Here is a 20,343-nt window from a genome sequence, read left to right on the forward strand (position 1 = left end):
GGCTGTTAGGATATAAAATGTGATATAAACTTTTAGGAAGAGTATGTAAACTTTCCATAGGCATTGTATTTGACAAATGAAGCACTATCAAGACCCTACTTCTTTTAAATCAAGAAACAGATTTAGATTGAACCAGTTTTCTCATTTTGACAGATTTCAGAATTTGGATTTAAACATTATGGCAAATAGAAACATTAAGCCTATGCTCGGAGTACATTGAGAAAGAAACATTATTCTATGTCGCAAACTCAAATATGCATGTTCATTATATCAAGTTATTAATCTTTTTTTAAACACCCACATTAATGATAAACCTTATTATTAATGAGTGACTAACCTAGTCTTACGTTTAACCTAATGACTATCCATATTTGGGAGAATATTTTGTGTGGAGCTTTTTGGAGAAGGCAATGTCTGAGATTTCACATTTAAAAAAAAGATATTTACCCTTGTGTTTATTAATAATTTTATTATATGATAAATCAATAAACCATCTTTTGTTTTAAGGCACAACTTAAAAAGAATGAGATTTATACCAAAATAAAAGGATTTTTTCAATAGTTCAATAATTTGCTTTTTGCCCCAGATTATTTTATAATGAACTCTTGAAGGCTTTATTATCAGTAGGTGGACTAAAGAAGCTTTTTTTCCCTCCGTCTTCCTGACTTCACCTTCAGTGTGTCTCCTAATCCAAGTTTCAAGGTCTCACCCAGTGAGGCAAGAAAATCAGATTCACAGATGGGGCTCCACCACTGCCACTGCCTCCTTGTCTGCAGTCAGTGTTTTGGCTGCCAACTATCTCATGGTATCTACAGAGATTAGCAGGGGAGTGAGTAAGGAGCTGCAATTGGTTATCATGCAGCACACACCGTCTTTGATATGACTGCCAGCAGACATGATAGACTGCACACATGCTCTGCCTCAGGGTCAGGAGGAAAGATGCACATGTATGATCAAGTAATAATAACAAGCATATATTTTTAAAACATTATGCTTTTTTACTATATATCCTAACATTTTGTTTTTTTTATTGATTTACCATGTATCACCATACAGTAAACAGCTGTTTTTTTTCATAAATTGCCTCTTCAAGTTTAGTGTTTCGTGTTTTATATTTAAAGTTTGTTTTTTGCAACCTTCATATGCCTATAATAATCTACAATTGTCTGCATTACATGTCAGGTGTTTGCTCATTCTTGAATTTAATCTAATTTGGGGGGGAATTTAATTTGCTGCTTTTAGTGTTTTGTAAAACTCCTGTTTCAGCGCTATCTGCAAACCTGAGTATTTTAGTATACCATACAAGAATCTAGATGACAGATACAAATTAGGAAGATTTGGTAATACTCCACTAATTACATCACCCCAATTTCACACATTTCCTATATTTATCAAATAATAATATCTACTGCCTGTAATTTGCAAATTAATGTTTTACAAGGAACTTTATCAAAAACCTTCTGAAAATATACAGTAGATACACCACAATATATGCTCTTTGTCTCTATTACTGTTGCTGACAAGATAGTTAAGCAAGACCTATTTTTTAATCCAAGTTTACTATCATCTAGGATCCTACAGTTCTTATACAGTTTAATCACGCAGTCACCTCTGCATTAAATCTTAAGGAAAGGTTTCTACATGTGCTATCTGATAAGCAACATGGTCCTAAAATTCAGTGTCTCTTTGTCCATAACCAGCAAGGAACATGGGGGGGAGAGAAAGAACACTCCAAGTGATAAAATCCCAACAAATCACCAACTATGATTTCAAAAATTCAAATGTATTTCATAACTATAGAAGTTTGCTTGTTTTCTCTCACTTGAAACCTGGCAACCAGGCATGAATGCCAACCATTTGACTGCGACCACTATTGTCCAAACATGAAAACAAACCTTTTGCAGGATACCAGGCTCGTACCAATACATACATAATCAGAATTCTGATCATGACTTTGCAACAAGAGAAATCTTGTGACTAGCAGGCTAACTGTAATTTAGTTTGATCAATAAGGTCAATGCAGTTGGAGTTTTATTGAAAATCCTGAACATTGTATATTCAGTTGTAGCAGCTACACCTTGAGCAAACAGTTTCTCCTTATCTATGTCTCACTCAGTTCAGATCAAACTGAACCAGCAGAAGAGGATGGGACAGGTGTGATCAATGCAGCCAGACTCTGCAGGCGTTGAAAATTTCTGATAACATATTGCTTTGGATGAGTATAAATTTGCATTATACATCTTGAGAATTAAAATATTATTCCACACACCTTTGATACATTTATTTTTAACAATAACTTAATTTTTACTTACTTATGATAATATGAATATTGACTATGATATTTATTTAAATTAACAGGTTAACAATATTAGATGTTATAGTCAATGTATTTTAACCCCGATTAACATCTTTGTAATCCCTATTTACATGAATGAACACCCATTCATTTCAAGGCAAACTGATCCATATATTTGCTCATGTACTGTAGGTTTGTTATGCACATTTTGCTGTTCTAAATTATGTACCTTGAATCTTGAAGAAAACAAATAAACAAATAAAAGGTCTGTAGCTGATTAATACTGCATAGTAACACACTCACTCTTGCTGTGTTATAAAAGCAAATAAAAAAGTTAATAGAATCATTTCATCTCAGCTATCTCAGGCAGTGTTAAAAAAGTTTTCTTTTTCTCATCTCATGAGAAAGGTACAAAGATTATGATGTTTTGTAGAGAGGTGTTGCAGTCTATTATATTCACAGCATTTTGCCTGTGAAAAATGGAGCACCTGTGTCAGCATGTAGTGCAGGAGGTCACTTTATCTTGTCAAGGGCAGAAGCATGTTTATTAAATGTGAAAAAAAAACAATCAAATACATGTAATCCCATTTTACAAGCAATGCAATTCATTTTGCTGATCTTTCAAAAGCTGTGCAGCTATAAAAATGAATATTTTATCTATAGTTTCTTAGAGCCAAGTGTTACATTCTGTTTTGTTTTTTTACTCCCCTCCTGTGCGGGAGTCCATTTTTGGAGGTGGGCATGTCCCTAAATTGTGTCTCTCTCTGAATTGGTTGAAGAGAGCGGTTCGGTTTTATATGCCATTACGGGATGTCCTGAGAGCCTCTGAAAAGAGGTGTAAGAAGAAGGAACGGCAAAAACGCGACACATATCATATTTGTTTTCTTAGCTGTGGTGTAGGGTTGGGATTGTTGTGGCATCCATGTTTTTTTTTAGTTTTCCGTTACAGCTTAGTTTAGAGTAGACAGTTAGCTTGCGGAAGACTTTCCTTTGGCTTTGCCACCCCTTTCGCGGGAGACAGGTTTAGAGGGTATTAGGTTGTAGAATAGTGTAATAAGTGTTATTTATGTTTGTGTATTTCTGTCCATTAAACCCTGGCTTATATATTAGTCCCCATTCATCCCTAGACTGAGCCATATTGGGGACGTAAACACAAGACAATTTTCATTTTTGTCGGACACAAAAAAACATTCAAATAATTCCACAGCGTCAAGGTACATCTCAGCCCTTTTGTGCTTGCTCTGTTCAAGGTACACCACCATCTACATTGACCCATCATCTCCAGAGGATAAGGTGGAATTAAAGATCTGTCGACAACAAATATGCCTCATAGCAAGTCATCCTGTAGAAGATGGAGCCAAAAAAAGATAAAGTATGTAAGATAAAATGAGATCACTTTATTGGCCGTATACAATTTCTTGTATTAGGAATTTGTCTTTTCGCATACCCCAACTTGCTCTCCATGAGACACACAGACGGAGAGAAGCTTGGGGTCAGAGCGCAGGGACAGCCATTTATACAGCGCCCCTGGAGCAGTTGGGGTTAAGGGCCTTGCTCAGGGGCCCAACGGAGAAGGATTCCTCTGCTGGGCGCGGGATACGAACCGGCAACCTTCCAGCCACAGGTGCAGATCCTTAGCCACAGAGCATTCTTCTTTTCTTGCATGAAGTGCTTGATTAATGCCCAGCAGATCTTTATTGTATTTTAAGTTATGAATATTGACTTGTTTGTGCTTTTGAGCCAATTTTAATCTGGCTTTTCTGTTCTTGGTTTACATCTCATCTCATGTGTCTGCATTGTGATTCTGCTGTCTTTTTGATATTTTGATACGTTCGCTTCTGCACTCCGGAGGCTGTGGGTGATTTCACTGACAGTTGTTTTAGTTTAGTTCACAGTTTTCTTGACAACTTTGATAATTTTTGTGATCAACTGCTGCTGTTTCTTTTGGCCAACCCGGGCTTGGTGAATTGGCAATTATAGATATGATTTCTTTTTTAATACAGTATATTCCAAATTGTTGATTTTAGTATAGCCAATTTCTGTGCAGTTTATGAACTTTGTCTTTTATTTTATTTTATTTTGCTCATTAAGAAAACCATAATCTGTGGTCCAGACAGACTCTAGAGTTATCATATTAAAAGACAAATTTCATTATTTACCCTAATTCCTACTGTTATACCGTTTCTGTACGTCAGATCCTATAGGATGCTTTTTTGTATGATTCTATGATTTTTCTGCTTGAAACCTAAAACCAATAAAGGTTTAAAAAAAACAGCTGCCATGAAAAACAGGGAGAAATGTCCTCTTGTTTCATTAAGCAGTGACAAAAATAAGAAAAAAGCCCCTCGTGCCACATCACAAAAGAGCATCTATAATGACACATTTTCATGAAACAGTGCTTCCTTTATAGCATTGGGTCATCCGCATAGAGAAGTAATACAGAAGAAAGTCACTCACTGTTCTCCCTTGTTTGTTGAAAGTGTGTTCTGTGCATTCTTGTGTGTATAATGCACAACACGTGAAGTGCTTCCTGTTTACAGAAAGAACATACTAGCAGCTGCTCACTGTGGTGTCCCACAAGGGAAATGTGCAGCAGAGAGATACTGTGAAATGGGTATTCGCATAGAACACTGGAATTACAAAAAAAAGGACTTCTCCTAGATTGCTTGAAGTCTAAAACAGCTAGGCTAAATGACAGGTTTAAAAAACACTTCAGAGTAACGAACCAAATAAAAAACGGAATCTCTAAAAATGTGACAGGCAGTTAAGAAAATATGATGTCGAATACAGATGTCTAAGCACATTATGGGTACATTTAGACTTTAATGACACAGAGAATCCTGGACCCCTTCTGCAACACAAGATTCAGTTTTAGTATTTGCAAGTTGTATATTTGCAATTTTTCCATCTTTGTGGACCAGATGTACCTATTTGCTGGTTGTGCAGTAGGAGAGTAAATGTGGGCACCTACAGTACTTGCACATCTTCATCTCATGGATCTACTTTACCCAACCTTTATGGGTCTCAGTAGTGAAGACACAGCTTGGTTAACAGAGTCACCATGTTTATGCAGAAGTACACCATGGGTTATGCTTTAGTTATTCAGTTTTATCAGGAAGCTGTTAGATATAGGTTGTGTGGACATGTTTTATGAGAGTAACGCCTGCATGTGTTGTGCTGCAAATTTAAAGAATCATTAAACAGCGAAAATAGCAGTCCCCTACGTTATCATAGTCTCAGTGCTCACGTGCCTCACAGAAAAGGATAAAAAAGAAATTAAAAGAGAATGAGACAAACCATGGGAGCAAGGAAGTGTGTACACTTAATTTACTTTCTTGTCTGTTTTTACTGTGCTGTAACAAACTCTATTACTAGAGTTTTGCTTCATTTATAATAGTAATAAAACAAGATGTAAAAGTAAACAAAATGCACTCTACTGAGAATAAAAAAATAAACTCTAACATAGGGTAAGTTGTAATATCATAACAGTGATTTCATTTGTTTACAAATAACTTGAATTATATGGGGAAAACAATTCTTTCATGTACTCGTTTTTCATTTTTTTTCTACCAATAATTACTACCACTGCTTCTGAAATAGTTACAGTTATAAAAAAAATATTACTATGGAAATGCTTGTTTCCCAAGCTGTGGACCCAGGGCCTACAGTATTTAACCCATAAGGTATTAAGTCCAGCATTTGCAAATTTGCCATTTGCACAAAGTTTAAGGTACCAAACCCTCACAAATACCAGAGCTTTGCTGTAAAGTAGGGTCTCGGCATCTGCACATTTTATTTTCGCAAATGTGCTCATTCGAGATTCATTCTGTTCAACGGGGTCTTGAATGAAAGAAGAGCAGAGCGGAATGAGTCCGAGCCGAATGTTGTAAGCCGCACCTTACAAAACGGTGGCTGAGATCATGAGATGTCTCAGGCTAATGAGGGAGCCTCTATACCTGCCATCCACCCAAATATCTACAACCCAGCATTCGCATCTCAGTGCGGTCTTGTTTTTCTATTGCAATGAACACTCTGGGATCTGTGTCAGTATCAGGGGGAGAGACAGGCTGGAGGTGACTTTACAGGCTCTCTGACGGTTTTATTGCACGTTTCGTTACCCTAGGGTACGCTATTCATGTAGGCAGAGAGAAAGTGCAGGCTCGCCGCCGAGGAGGGATTCATGTTGTTTATTTTAATTGATTACTATAAGGTTGTCATTGCTACTGCTTCTTTTAGTTGATCATTTTTATTTAAATTAACTTTAAGCCATTGCATTGATACTTATCATATAAGGGGGGGTTATTAATGTCTTTTACCCATAAATACTAGTTACATTATGCAAAGGTTTAGGGGTAGACTTGGTTAAATGTGAATTTGGCTATTCTTTAGGCTACTCTACAGTATATAATTAGATTAATATTTGCACATGTACATACTCAAAAATGTATATTTAATCAAAATTTCAGAATTAATTAATTTCTGAAAGGAGAATCCATAGAAATGTATTTGTACACTTCAACACTTTTACTAAAGATCCAAACTTACAATACAGAGTATAACACTGTTAATTATGTTATCTTGCAATAACAGAGAAGCAGCAATAACAGAGAAGCAATCATGTTATGTACCAAGTATGCCTGGAAGGTTTTCAAGTTAATATAGAGACAGGCATTTTCAATAAACATATATTTATGATCCTTATGTTTCCTTTTCATATAACATTTCAACTATACTGCAATTGCAAAAAAAAAAAAGATTTGTATGAACACAGGTATTGGCATGTTCCAATTCAGTAATCACTGCACTCTCTTTAGGCCTGTATTACAAAATACAAATGTTTTTTTGCAGCAATATTTCATGTAGCTGTTAGCATCTGTCCCTGGAAAACTTTAACCCAGTCTTCTATGCAAAGTACTCTATAATATTCACATTTCTAAATTTCTGGTAGCCAAGACATCCTTCAGATTCACCCAAAACATATCACTTTGTTTCACAGAGACAATCGCAATAGGAACTGTTTACAGTATGTTTGTATGCTTATTCTACTTCATTTGATTTTGTGCTTTAGCTCTCAGCAGATCATCACCTTGGCACTTTCTTCAATATACCTGCACCTGTACTTCAATACACGTTCACCACACATCAGCTATCAGGGTGGAGGAGAACAGAGTAATGAAGCCATTCATAGATGGGGATTATTAGGAGGTTGTAAGAGGTAAATAGGTCCAGGACACTGGGGTTAATACCCTACTCTTTTCAAGAAACACCCTTGAATTTTAAATGATCATAGAAAATCAACCTTGGTTTTAAAACTCATCCGAAGGTTGGCGCCCATTTTTAACAGTATAGTGTCCCCATCACCATACTGGGGCATAAGGGCCCACATAGACAGCAGAATCCCCTACTAGCCCACTAACACCTGTAGCGGTGAGGCTTAATAATAATGCAGAATTAAGTGTTTCTGAGCTTTCCCAAATTAGGCCTCATTTCTCTGTTCATCTCTGTGGTGCAGCCACAGAGAAACCATTCATGCAAGGTGATTTAAGGTCCAAGGACAGCTCCCAAAGGGGGATGCACTTAGCTAAGCCTGGCTATCATGATCAATGGTCACCCATTGGCGCCTATCTGTCTAGGGAGTGCGAGTTGGACATCTGGACTGCATTACTAAGTGTCAGGAGTAAGTGACTCATATCTCACCTTGATCAACCAATCAGGGACTGGTAGGGCCGAGTAACCCACGTGGGACTCTGATGCCCATGGAACTTTCAACCAATCAATGAGCTAAAGTTCCTCCAGGTAAAAACAGGCAACACAGAGAGCCTGGGAGATTCAGATTCAGATTCAACAAGATTCTGTGAGAATTCCAGGGCAGGACGGCCCAGGAGCAGAAGGCTCCCAAGGGCAGGACATCCTCGCAGCGCGCCTCCTGACCATCCTGAGACTCAGCCCGGACAACCACGGAACGGCCAGTGTGTCCGAGTGCCAGAACTTTCCTTTGTTCTAAGAGTCTAGAGTGGAGGTTGCCAGAGAGTAACCAGCAGCAGGCCTCGTGAACAGGTCGGAACTGTGGACAGCTGAATCACTATTCAGAACTAGCTCTTCATCAGGAACGAACCGATCCTCTTCCTGACTTGCTGGGACCCACAGTCATCTTTTCTCCTGTGCACAAACTTTGCTAGTTAAACAACACCAACTAGCCGGTCAGTGAGCATCAGCAGCGCACCGTCAGCACAGCCTGGCACGGAGCCAGAGAGCGCGGATTAGACGGCAACAGCCTGCAACTGTTTCTTTGTGCCCGCAGGAGATCTGAATCCCCAGAGATTGGATGAGTATTCAACTTCAATGCATTACAGCTCGAGAATTCAATTGTTATCCAAACCAGTTGATATCAATTTAATTCCTAAGAGTTATGTACTTGTTTGAGTATCTAATGTAGAAGTTGTAACCAAGTTCACTTTACGAAACGGTCTTAATGAATGATATACTGAACGTATTTCCTCTTGATGTGTAACACTTTGTAACTGATTGAATATATATCTTTTGTATTCTGATAACCCTCTCGATAAGATCTGTTAGGTTTATATGCATATTCTATGTATTAATAAATGTATCCTCGTGTATTAGTACCTGTGTGTGTGCGTTGTTTGAGTTATATCGCATGGTTGGATTCTAAAGCCACCAAAAGAATCAACTTTGTGATTTACTGCTACAATTAATAATTGTCTCAGTAAATGCCCAAACCCTACAGAACTGGTGCCTTCAGAGAGCCACTATGATTACATATTTGGCGTCCCTGAACCGGTTTTCTCTACATTTATTTTGGCGTCCCTGGGTGGGCGTGGCAAGACTGAAATGAGTCAACCAAGCGGAATAATTCAATATAAAACGCCGCGGGTTTCATACACGACAATACAGTGTGCTGAAAGCCGAAAGGAAAAAAAGTTCCCCTTGCTCTTTAAGCAGTGCTTGATTGTTTTGTGATCTTTTGCGATCTACCGGGTTGATTGCATACTTGATCTTGTGGTTTTCTGTGGTAAAACTGTAATTTCGTACTTAAAAGTAATACTCTTTAAGTTTAACGATGGTTGCTAAAAGGTCTGAATTCGAGTCGCTATTAAGCACTCTCTCTAGCAGCGACAGGTCTGACCACGATCTCTTCCATATCTCCGTCAGCGGAGAAGCTAGGAGAGTAAATCTCCATTCTCTGAGAGAGCTAGCGAAGGACATAGAGAGATTTGACCCCGCAGTGTCAGAGAATAATATCGAGAGTTATATTCAAGACCTCAGGTATACCCTGCAGTACCTGCCAAACGCCACAGAACAGGAGAAAGTGTTTCTGGTCAGGAAAACTACCAGCAGAGCTGTACATGAGTGGATGGCTAGGCAGATGAAGAAAGTCTGTAATGACTTTGAGCAGCTATGTCAAGCACTTATCGAAGAATACAGTGCGTTTATTGACCCAACTGCCGCGATAGCCGCCGCTCTTAACATTAAGCACGAGAGAGCAGAGTCCCCTCGCGAATATTACGAGAGACTTAGACGAACTTATTTTGCAGGGCGAAATGATGAGGGTTGCGAAGAGAACACACATTTCAAGGGTTTATTCATTGCGAATCTCCACCTGTCAGTCAGAAAGATGATCTTAATGCATACAGATGCACAGACCATGGAAATGACTGATATCAAGAGATTCGTGCAGAAAGCCTGGGAGTATGATGTCCAAAGTCGCTCTGAGCAAAAAGTTGCTAAAGCGACTGCGTTCGCCGTCAGAGCCAGCAGGGTTAATTCCCCCCTGCTCGAAGGAGCACAGGCTCCTGAGCTGGCTAAGCCCCGTTCCAAAGCACTCACACAGGACCGCACCCAGCGTCCTAAGTGCCATGAGAACACCGGGGGAGGGAAAGGGCTAGAAAAGGCTGAACAAAAGGATTCAGTAGCCGCCCGCCTGGCCAGGCTTGAACAAGCTTTATTAGGACAGGGACAACCGTTCCCCAAGGCTGCCGGAAGCGTGAATGAGCTGATACTCTCCACTGGAGGAGGCGGAGACCCGCCCCCTCTCCCTCCCTCAGTCTATCTGATTGAGCGGAATGGTTCCTGCCTGGATAAGGTCAGCCACTCCCAAGTGAGTGCTGACTCCACCCCTGAAGTCACAGAGCAGGCAGTAAAACGCAGAGGAAAAGCAAGAAGCTTTTACTTCAAGGCTGCCATGGGAGATGTCTTACCCAGTGAGACACTGATTGACACTGAGGTTGAAAGGTGTTTGATGTCACACGGCAAGCTCAAACGGGTAGAAAAAGAAAAGGGCATGCGACTCAGAGAGGAACCTTTGGTGGATCACCAGAAAGGCAAGGTGTGGAAACAGGTCAAGGCTCCTAAGCCTTCTGTACAGAGGGAAAGGGGGGCCAAGAGGCAGACTGTGCTCACACAGTGCCCACCGAACACAGAAGCCTATGTGAAGATTCCTTCTGTTCCCTCTGGACAAGAAATAAAAATATTTCCTTGTTCCCCAGATATACAGGGAAGTCGTGTCCCGGCTGAGGTCCCAACAGCCTCCATGCCACAGGAGCGGTGCTCCAAGCAGCCGCCTGATCCACCAGGTAAAGCACACACCTTTTACGTCCCTAAAGAGGAGCAGATCTCCCCACCTGGCGATGAAAAGGAGCTTTCCCTGTGCACCCTGGCACCCAAGAGGGGTCAGGACCACCACCCTGCAGTGGTGGAAGGGATCCAGATGGCAGGAGAGCAGGTTGGTGATGAAGCCCTCACCCTTAGCCCTGAGAGGTCCTCTATTAGTGAGAATCTGCTCGAGCAGCTGTCGCAGGGCCACCGCCAGGTGCCCCTGGTGCAACATTCACAGGTTAGACAGGAGGTCCAGCTCGACGCTGAGACTACTGCGCTGTGGACACACCTGATCCCAGATGCCGATTCCCTCTGCTTTGACCCAGGGAACCTGCAGTCAGGTAACATTATTTCTCACAACTACCAGGTAGTGAGTGAGACTGACCTGATTGTTCCTGCCTCAACGGCAGGGTTGCCAACACACCCAGTCCCCCAGAAGGGACAGGGAATGAAAGCCGAGACGGTTTTCTTACAGCCACCAGCTCAGTCTGTCAGTCTGAGTCTGACCAACAGTGGTTCACCCAGACTGGAGCTGGATGGTCAAGCCACCCGCCTGCCAGTGCAGGACATCGCAAAGAGGGGTGTCAGAACCCCAGCCTGCACTGACATGGGCCTGGTGAGTGATAGTAAGTTCAAAGACAGTGAACTAGCTATCCCAGTGCTGGGGCAGCTCCCTGAACCCCTAGCGAGGGAAGGGGGGAGCGAGCAGGTGTCCTACACCTACCCCCAGCGAACGATTGTAAACATGCCGATAGAGGGATTCCTCAATCAGGAAGTGTGCAGGGTGGACCTGAACAGTGAGAATAGGATAACAATCCCAGATCACTCAGGTGCTCCAGATGACCACTCAGCCGAGGGTCAGGCATGCTCCACCGCTGCACCGCCCCCTGCAGGGTTCCTAGAGCACAGGCATGAACAAATCGAAAAAGCAGATGCCCTGGAAACGGAGGAGCAGCATCAGCCGCTGCGTCAGATCTCCCCAGATTTCCAGGATGTTGGTGCCCAAGATGCCACAGGGCATACTGAGAAAGACACCATGTACATGCTGCGCCAGCTTAGAAAGGCAACAGTCACTCAGAAGGAGATGACTGGGATCAGCCACCCGAAAAGACTTTTGGGAGGACTGATTGCTGCCACCACTGTTGTGCATTTGCTATTTCTGGTAGGTTTGTGTGCTACTGGCACTCTCACCCTGACTGCCCCAAGAAGGCAGGTGTCAGAGATGCCAGAGGGTAGTGACAGACTGTATCAACAGCAGCAAAAGTTGGAAAGCTTAGGGAAAACCCTAAAGGCAACTTCCTATGCAACAGGGTTAAACCTTATTCCCCAAACAGTGGACATGATTGTTGGTGTTATACAGTGGGTTTATGCTTGTGTGCAACAGGCCAGAATGTTGACACAAGACCTGTTAAGGGAGTTTAGTGCCACTGTGGCCAGTCTAGCCATGGCACAAATCCCAACCCACTTGATTCCACTCTTCTCAGTAGAGGAGTGTGTGACATTAACCCCATCGCTCATAGCTCACCCAGAAGGCAATCCAAGATTGAATTCGGTTCCAAGTCTTGAGATGGGTATGGCTACCAAAGCTATCCATTGGGTGTGTCTAAACGATTCACCATTGAAGGGTGTAAAGCTACTAACGAGCAGAGGGAGGTTAATGGACCCCATGAAGAGCAGGTGGGAAGTAAATGGCTGGTCAGCACACCACATTTAACTGACACTATGACTTGTGACGGGCATGATACAGCTACCGCAATGCAGCTACTTAATCAAACAGTTTTCCTGTAAGTTCCCGAGGAGGCCATAGTACAGCATGGTAACTTAACACTGTACGGTCTGGAACCAGACGATATAAGACCAAACTTGAGGTCTTGGATGCCTTCAGGTGCCACACTATTGAATTGGATAGAAATCCAAGAAACAGTAAGCCCTGAAGAGGTACAGGTAGTTAGTTTGCTTTAATGGAACAAACCTCCAAACCACCCTAGCAGATACCCAACACAGGTGTTGTGGTTTATCGGAGGGCTGGGAACAGGTACTGTTGTTATTGTAACACTACTGCCAGGTAGCTGGATCATGACTGACAGTGTACTCTGAATGATGTAGTCTCACATCAAGATGTACTCTGGGTAGCATGAATGAGTCAAAGGTAGCATGCCAAAAGAAAGGAAGTTACTTCTTCCCAAATATCTACTACAGAGGTATCAGATATTGACAGTGAACTTCCTGATGTGTAATTCCTAGACTTAGATAATGTCTCCTACCGTGTTTATACATACTCCAGATGTTATTCATCCTGTTTGTATCCAATGCTGGTTCCAGTATGAATTCTCGAGGAGTAATGTGGACATTTAAGGTTAATGTTCTAATGGCAAGGGACATCACTTAACTCTGTTTTGTTTTGAAGGCAACAATGCCTCGGGACCTCGTGGCCTTCAAAAAGGGGGGATATGTAGCGGTGAGGCTTAATAATAATGCAGAATTAAGTGTTTCTGAGCTTTCCCAAATTAGGCCTCATTTCTCTGTTCATCTCTGTGGTGCAGCCACAGAGAAACCATTCATGCAAGGTGATTTAAGGTCCAAGGACAGCTCCCAAAGGGGGATGCACTTAGCTAAGCCTGGCTATCATGATCAATGGTCACCCATTGGCGCCTATCTGTCTAGGGAGTGCGAGTTGGACATCTGGACTGCATTACTAAGTGTCAGGAGTAAGTGACTCATATCTCACCTTGATCAACCAATCAGGGACTGGTAGGGCCGAGTAACCCACGTGGGACTCTGATGCCCATGGAACTTTCAACCAATCAATGAGCTAAAGTTCCTCCAGGTAAAAACAGGCAACACAGAGAGCCTGGGAGATTCAGATTCAGATTCAACAAGATTCTGTGAGAATTCCAGGGCAGGACGGCCCAGGAGCAGAAGGCTCCCAAGGGCAGGACATCCTCGCAGCGCGCCTCCTGACCATCCTGAGACTCAGCCCGGACAACCACGGAACGGCCAGTGTGTCCGAGTGCCAGAACTTTCCTTTGTTCTAAGAGTCTAGAGTGGAGGTTGCCAGAGAGTAACCAGCAGCAGGCCTCGTGAACAGGTCGGAACTGTGGACAGCTGAATCACTATTCAGAACTAGCTCTTCATCAGGAACGAACCGATCCTCTTCCTGACTTGCTGGGACCCACAGTCATCTTTTCTCCTGTGCACAAACTTTGCTAGTTAAACAACACCAACTAGCCGGTCAGTGAGCATCAGCAGCGCACCGTCAGCACAGCCTGGCACGGAGCCAGAGAGCGCGGATTAGACGGCAACAGCCTGCAACTGTTTCTTTGTGCCCGCAGGAGATCTGAATCCCCAGAGATTGGATGAGTATTCAACTTCAATGCATTACAGCTCGAGAATTCAATTGTTATCCAAACCAGTTGATATCAATTTAATTCCTAAGAGTTATGTACTTGTTTGAGTATCTAATGTAGAAGTTGTAACCAAGTTCACTTTACGAAACGGTCTTAATGAATGATATACTGAACGTATTTCCTCTTGATGTGTAACACTTTGTAACTGATTGAATATATATCTTTTGTATTCTGATAACCCTCTCGATAAGATCTGTTAGGTTTATATGCATATTCTATGTATTAATAAATGTATCCTCGTGTATTAGTACCTGTGTGTGTGCGTTGTTTGAGTTATATCGCATGGTTGGATTCTAAAGCCACCAAAAGAATCAACTTTGTGATTTACTGCTACAATTAATAATTGTCTCAGTAAATGCCCAAACCCTACAGAACTGGTGCCTTCAGAGAGCCACTATGATTACATATTTGGCGTCCCTGAACCGGTTTTCTCTACATACCTCTTCAAGGAGAAACCTTAGCATTCCCAGGAGGTCTCCCATCCAGGTACTGGCCAGGTTCACACCTGCTTAGCTTCAGTGGGTTGCCAGTTATGAGCTGCAGGGTGATATAGCTCCTCAATTTGAAGTTTTCCAAACCTTAAAAAGCTAAACACTAGTAATCATCGTAGGACAGACATATGAGATAAGATGTTTTTTCATTTTCAGTATACATTTCTCAACTTCCTTTGGATCGTTTGTTTCTCTTTTTGAAACCATTCAATTCTTCACTTAACAAACCTTTAATGCCAGCTGGATTATTAAGCCTATTTGTGTAAGCCTGGTACAAATTCATCAGATTTATTTTCTTCAGCCTGTTCATAAATACAGAACTTACAAGTACTAAAACTGAGTCTTGTGCTGCAGAAGGGGTCGAGGACTAAAGTCACCTTCTCTGTGTCATACAAGTTTGAATGTACTTATAATGTGCTTAGACATCTGTATTCAACACTGCACTGAACTGTTCGCTTACGAAGTAATTCTCACAAATCCCCATCTTTATATATAATTTTCTGGTGTATATACTGTATAGTTCTAAGTAGGATCATAGTTTTATAATAGTTTTAATTCCCTACTAATACTTCTAGGAATTCTCTACTGTGCTGCTGTAGTTTTAATGAAACCAACTAGTTCTGTCAACATTTGAAAAAACTTGTCTCCTGTAGCTTTCTACTATTTTTAGCATTTTCTTGGCTATATTAAAATTGCTTGATTCAGTGTCTCATAGAATCTTCTTTGTTTAGAAATAAAGGATGATAATTTGTCACTGGTTTAGTGTAATTCAATAGGAAAATTAGTGGCCTGGATTAATGAGATTCTATTTACTAATTTACTGTACTTATCTGTTGCTTATAACCCTGGCTTGTATGTAATTTTAATAGCTTTGTATTGTAGTTTTGTTAAAATGCATTAAATATAAAATGCAGTACATTGTTTTACATTTAGATAATAAAAGTCAAAAGCAAATGCAAAATCTCATTTTACTGTATGTCATTTTTGGATTGCTTGTCCAAATGATCACTGCAGTACTGTCTGTAACTGTCTTTACCTAGATTATTATTAGAAGCTATTTTAACAAACTGTAAAAGGTATTTTTTTCTTTAAATTCAGACTTGCAGATCTGTCTCAGGAAAATAATCTTCCAAACTTTAATTGAAGAAACCTTTAAAATGGCTATTAAAACTGTTTTCTTCATTCATGAAGTCGAACTTTTTGCATTGGCACTTAGAAAAAATACATGCAGAACTTGGTCACCTTACATACATTACAATACAAAAAGAGAATACCAGTTTCATAAAACTATTTTTAAAATTATATGTCAAAAGACATTGTTACTTAAGATTAACGTGAGCATGTTACTGACCCATATTTGTATATTACAAGATATCAAAGAAACAAAAGAGTTTTGTTTTCTAAAGTTTTGAGGTTGTATTAATTCTTAATATATTAAAATATAAATAAGCTCTGGGATGTTGCTTAATGAATACAAAATTACTGTTAAAACACTTAGTCTGTCACTAAGCCATTCGGCCTACATGGAAAAAAGTGTCCTTATTCAGGAGAGATAACTAGATTATATAGTTAGCAAAAAATAGGCAACAACAGATAACAGAAAGGGTGTTCCTGAGGTTATGGACTGGTTTAGGATAATGGATCAAACCTATAAAGAAGGGTTAAAAAATCATGTAACTGTTCTTTATTAACAATGTTTCTCCAATTGCTCTAATAGTTTTATTCAATTACCATCAATTTTCTTGGTTTGCATCATTTGCAGCTGAAACATAAACCCATTTAGAGGTAGGAAATTGCTTCGGAGATATCCTGTTGGTGTATGTTCAATCAGAACAGAAAGCCTGAAGCTTCCTCTGCAAATGATATTAAGCGTTGATTGTAATTTACAAAGCAGTAATGTTAACACAGAATACTACACTTAAAAAAAGTAGCATCAAATTAGAAGGAACCGCTCCCCACCCCCATAGTCAAAGTACCATGACATCACACTTTGCATTAAGATTACCACTGTCCTTACTCACATGCCTTACTTGGAAGAGGACATATATTTTAAACACTCCTTGCCTCATCGCCTTCAAGATTTATGGAGATAGTTTCTCTTTTTCCACGCTGTTTTTTCTAATTAAAATCAAACTTAAATGTGTTTTTAAGCAAAACATAATCACTCAATCCGTAAGTGTAATTGTTTTTCTCCAAACTTATTCAATATACACTTTCCAGTACTTTCTACCTACAGTATTACAGAGATCATAGGTTAATGTTGTAAACAAACCGATATGGAACTCGTATAATTTTCTTGATTCAAATTGTATAAATAACATTTTAACAATAACTGGTTTCTTTTGAAGTGACATAATACACTGCCGATAAAGTAAAGTTTTGGTTTTAAGATTTTTCCCCATTGATATCTTAACGTGAATCACTGTGAGAGTTAATCACAAGCATGACACAAAAACATTTATGATTACAACATGGGAAATAATACATCTAGATGCTAAGATGAAGGTCCTACACTGACAGGTTAAACAATTGATTGTGTTTACTCGATCAGAGACGGCTATCAGGGGACCTGATCCTAGTATTCAAAATTCTCAAGTATTGATTAAAGTACTAACTAAGTCAACCCAGTGGACTTTAGAATCAACAGTGAAACACAAACACTAAGTGGAAATTATGTGGAAGTGCATTTGAAACTAAGTACAGAAAACAAAGGATTCTTTAAGCAAATGGTTGTTTAGCTACCCAGCCTTGTTGTTGAAGCCAATAACCTGGTTTCTTTTACTAAACATCCGAATGAGATTATAGGAACAATAAGCTACTAAATTAGCAAAATAGTATCAAATAGACCAGATAAACGTTCCAATTCATCCATAAAAAGAATAAGAAGCCTGCTGTGGTAAGGTCACTAAAGACAGTTCTGATAGACAAATGAAATCCCAGTATTTTTTTTCCAAAGGGCTGAAGCTGCATTTGTAATTCAATGCAGACAAACTGCAAGCTTACCTTGTTAGTGGGTACTGTCTCCCTAAGGATGCCTGGGGATCTTGCTGGCGGATAGCTCTTATTGCAGTGGGAGCAGTGAACATGGCTGTCACTCCGTGTTCAGATATCAAACGGAAATATGCTGCAGCATCTGGGGTCCCCACAGGCTTTCCCTATGGAGAGTATGCAATTAAACTTGGAAAACATGGCTTGCAAAATGCTTCACTCAGGTCATATTTTCAAACACCATACTAAGTGGAAAAGATTGCTATGGGCACACGAAAATTAGTATTTTATTCTTCTTTCCAATTAGCTCTCCAAGAACCAATACAAACATGTGATAATAAGTCAAAGTTGATGTAATGCCCAAGATCTGTTTAGTAGTTTTCCTAGAAAAGATTTTTAATTCAAGGCTGTAATTCAATGCAATATATGATCACCGTGAAAAAAGACATAAGAATTCAAAATGCCTGTTTAAACAAATAGTATTCATTACTCATCTAGAACTGAGCTGAGATATGCCATATCATATATACTATACAGAGGCTAAAAATGGATCTATAGTCTTAGAAGAAGGAGAAAAACATCTACAATGCCTTCTTCATCAATGTTAATATGAATGATGTACAGTGTCTTGCAATGTACTGAGACCCTTGCATAGTTTGCATATTGTGTTACTTTATACCTGAAGCTTGCATTATTAAATGTCAAAGTAGAAATGAATATTGTTAAACACACAACCTACTGAACATATTCAAAACATAAAACAAAAGGAAGAAATAATAGATAATATGAAGGAAAAATGAAAAATTCATGACTGCATAATTATTAACTTTTCTGTGCCAAAAAGAAATGAGGTGCACAAAATTACCTTAATAAGCCACACAGTCAGTTGGTTTAGTGGCCTCTATCTGTGACTATGATGATTTCAGAATGAAAACACCTGTCTCTGTGAAGTTTCTTCGTCATGCAGTGAATTTCAAATAAAGACTCAACCACGAATACTAAGGAGATTTCAAAGCAAGTCAGGGATAAAGTGACTGAAAAGCTCAGCTCAAGAGAAGAGTACAAAAATATCAAAGTCACTGAATATCCCTGTGAACACAGTCTACCAAATCATCAAGAAATGAAAGGTGCATTATACCCTCCAGACACTGCCTAGATCAAGTAATGGATGTGACTGTGGGTCCAACAACATCTATGTAAGATCTCTGGGATTTCAATAAGATGGGAGAAAATGCAACAGTCAAACCACATTCCTGTCACTCCACAAAGCTGGAATGCATGGCAGAATGGAAAACCCATCTCATATCCTGCGTGAAGTTTGCAACACAGCACCTCAATAATCCTGCTATAAAATCCCCATAGTAGCTGCAGTCAAATCAGACAAAACTGGGACCTTCTGATCTAAATACTAAGCATTCCATTTGGTACAGACCCATCATAGCAAAATTTCCAGTCAACATCATCACTACAGGTAAGCATGGTGGCAGGAGCAATGGTTTTCCTTAGAACACACTTGTGTGTTTTTTAGGATTAAATCTTGTTAGGAATTTTAAAAAAGGAGAAAGCAACGTACAGGCAAATACTACAGGGAAATATTCTGGACTTTCAAGAACTTAAGTGAGGTGAAATTCACCCTTCAGCGAGACAATAATCCAAAACAGAAGGCCAAACCAACATTGGAGTGCTTTAAGAATACACACGTGAATGTCCTTGAACATCCTAACCCGAATCCAACTGAGAATCTGCGGAAAGGCTTGAAAACTGGTAAAAATGGGTAAAAATGCATCAAGTCAGTGTGAAAACTTGACAGAGACTTATCCCCAATGACTTGCATGTGTAATTGCTGTCAAAGGTGCTTTCACAGAATATTGAGTTCATGGGTCTAAAGCAATCAACATAATTCATTTTTGTCTTTGTTTTTTGCTAACATTTGCTGTAGCACATCATAGCCTTAAAAGCCGTTGGTCTGAGCATTCAGGTTTTGAATAAAATATTACGTTTGAAAAAAGTGTATGCAACATTTGGTAATTTAACAAAATTGGATACTATAGGATGGGTATGAATACTTTTTCAAAACACTTTATAAACTTGAAATATGAAATGGCACAGCTACTGTAAGTTCATGTTTCTTTATTGTAGCGGCACATACTGCTTTGAACTAATGAGATGAACGGATACCCCTCAGGGTGACAGGGCTTGTAATATCTTGTAGAGGCAAAAATAGACACTGCCACCAGCCCCACAGCACAAGTGAAAAGGAAGCACAGAAGCATGAAAACACAACCATTTTAATCTTCAATTAGATAAGGTGATTATCACACATGACAAATAAATAAGACAAAGAAGTTGATAAAATCAGGTTAAACCATCATAAGATCAGATCACTTTATTGGCCATATACAATTTCTTGTATTAGGAATATGTCTTTTCACATACCCCAACTTGCTCTCCATGAGACACACAGAGAGGGAGAGAAGCCTGGGATTAGAGCGCAGGGTCAGCCATATATATGGCGCCCCTGGAGCAGTTGGGGTTAAGGGCCTTG

At 40.0% G+C, this 20,343-nt stretch overlaps 1 protein-coding gene across 2 annotated transcripts in view; it reads right to left on the bottom strand.

The window, feature by feature from the left end:
• The window catches only part of acss3 (acyl-CoA synthetase short chain family member 3), a 98,773-nt gene that overhangs the window by 51,337 nt on the left and 27,093 nt on the right, over window positions 1–20,343 (bottom strand). For both annotated transcript variants that reach the window (XM_088647244.1, XM_088647243.1), the window contains exon 8: window positions 17,814–17,965. In XM_088647244.1, coding sequence (XP_088503370.1) covers window positions 17,814–17,965 — 152 coding nt within the window. The remainder of the gene's footprint in view (window positions 1–17,813; window positions 17,966–20,343) is intronic.

Source organism: Lepisosteus platostomus, chromosome 9, assembly GCF_059453375.1.
Source record: "Lepisosteus platostomus isolate fLepPlt1 chromosome 9, fLepPlt1.hap1, whole genome shotgun sequence".
NCBI lineage: Eukaryota > Metazoa > Chordata > Actinopteri > Semionotiformes > Lepisosteidae > Lepisosteus > Lepisosteus platostomus.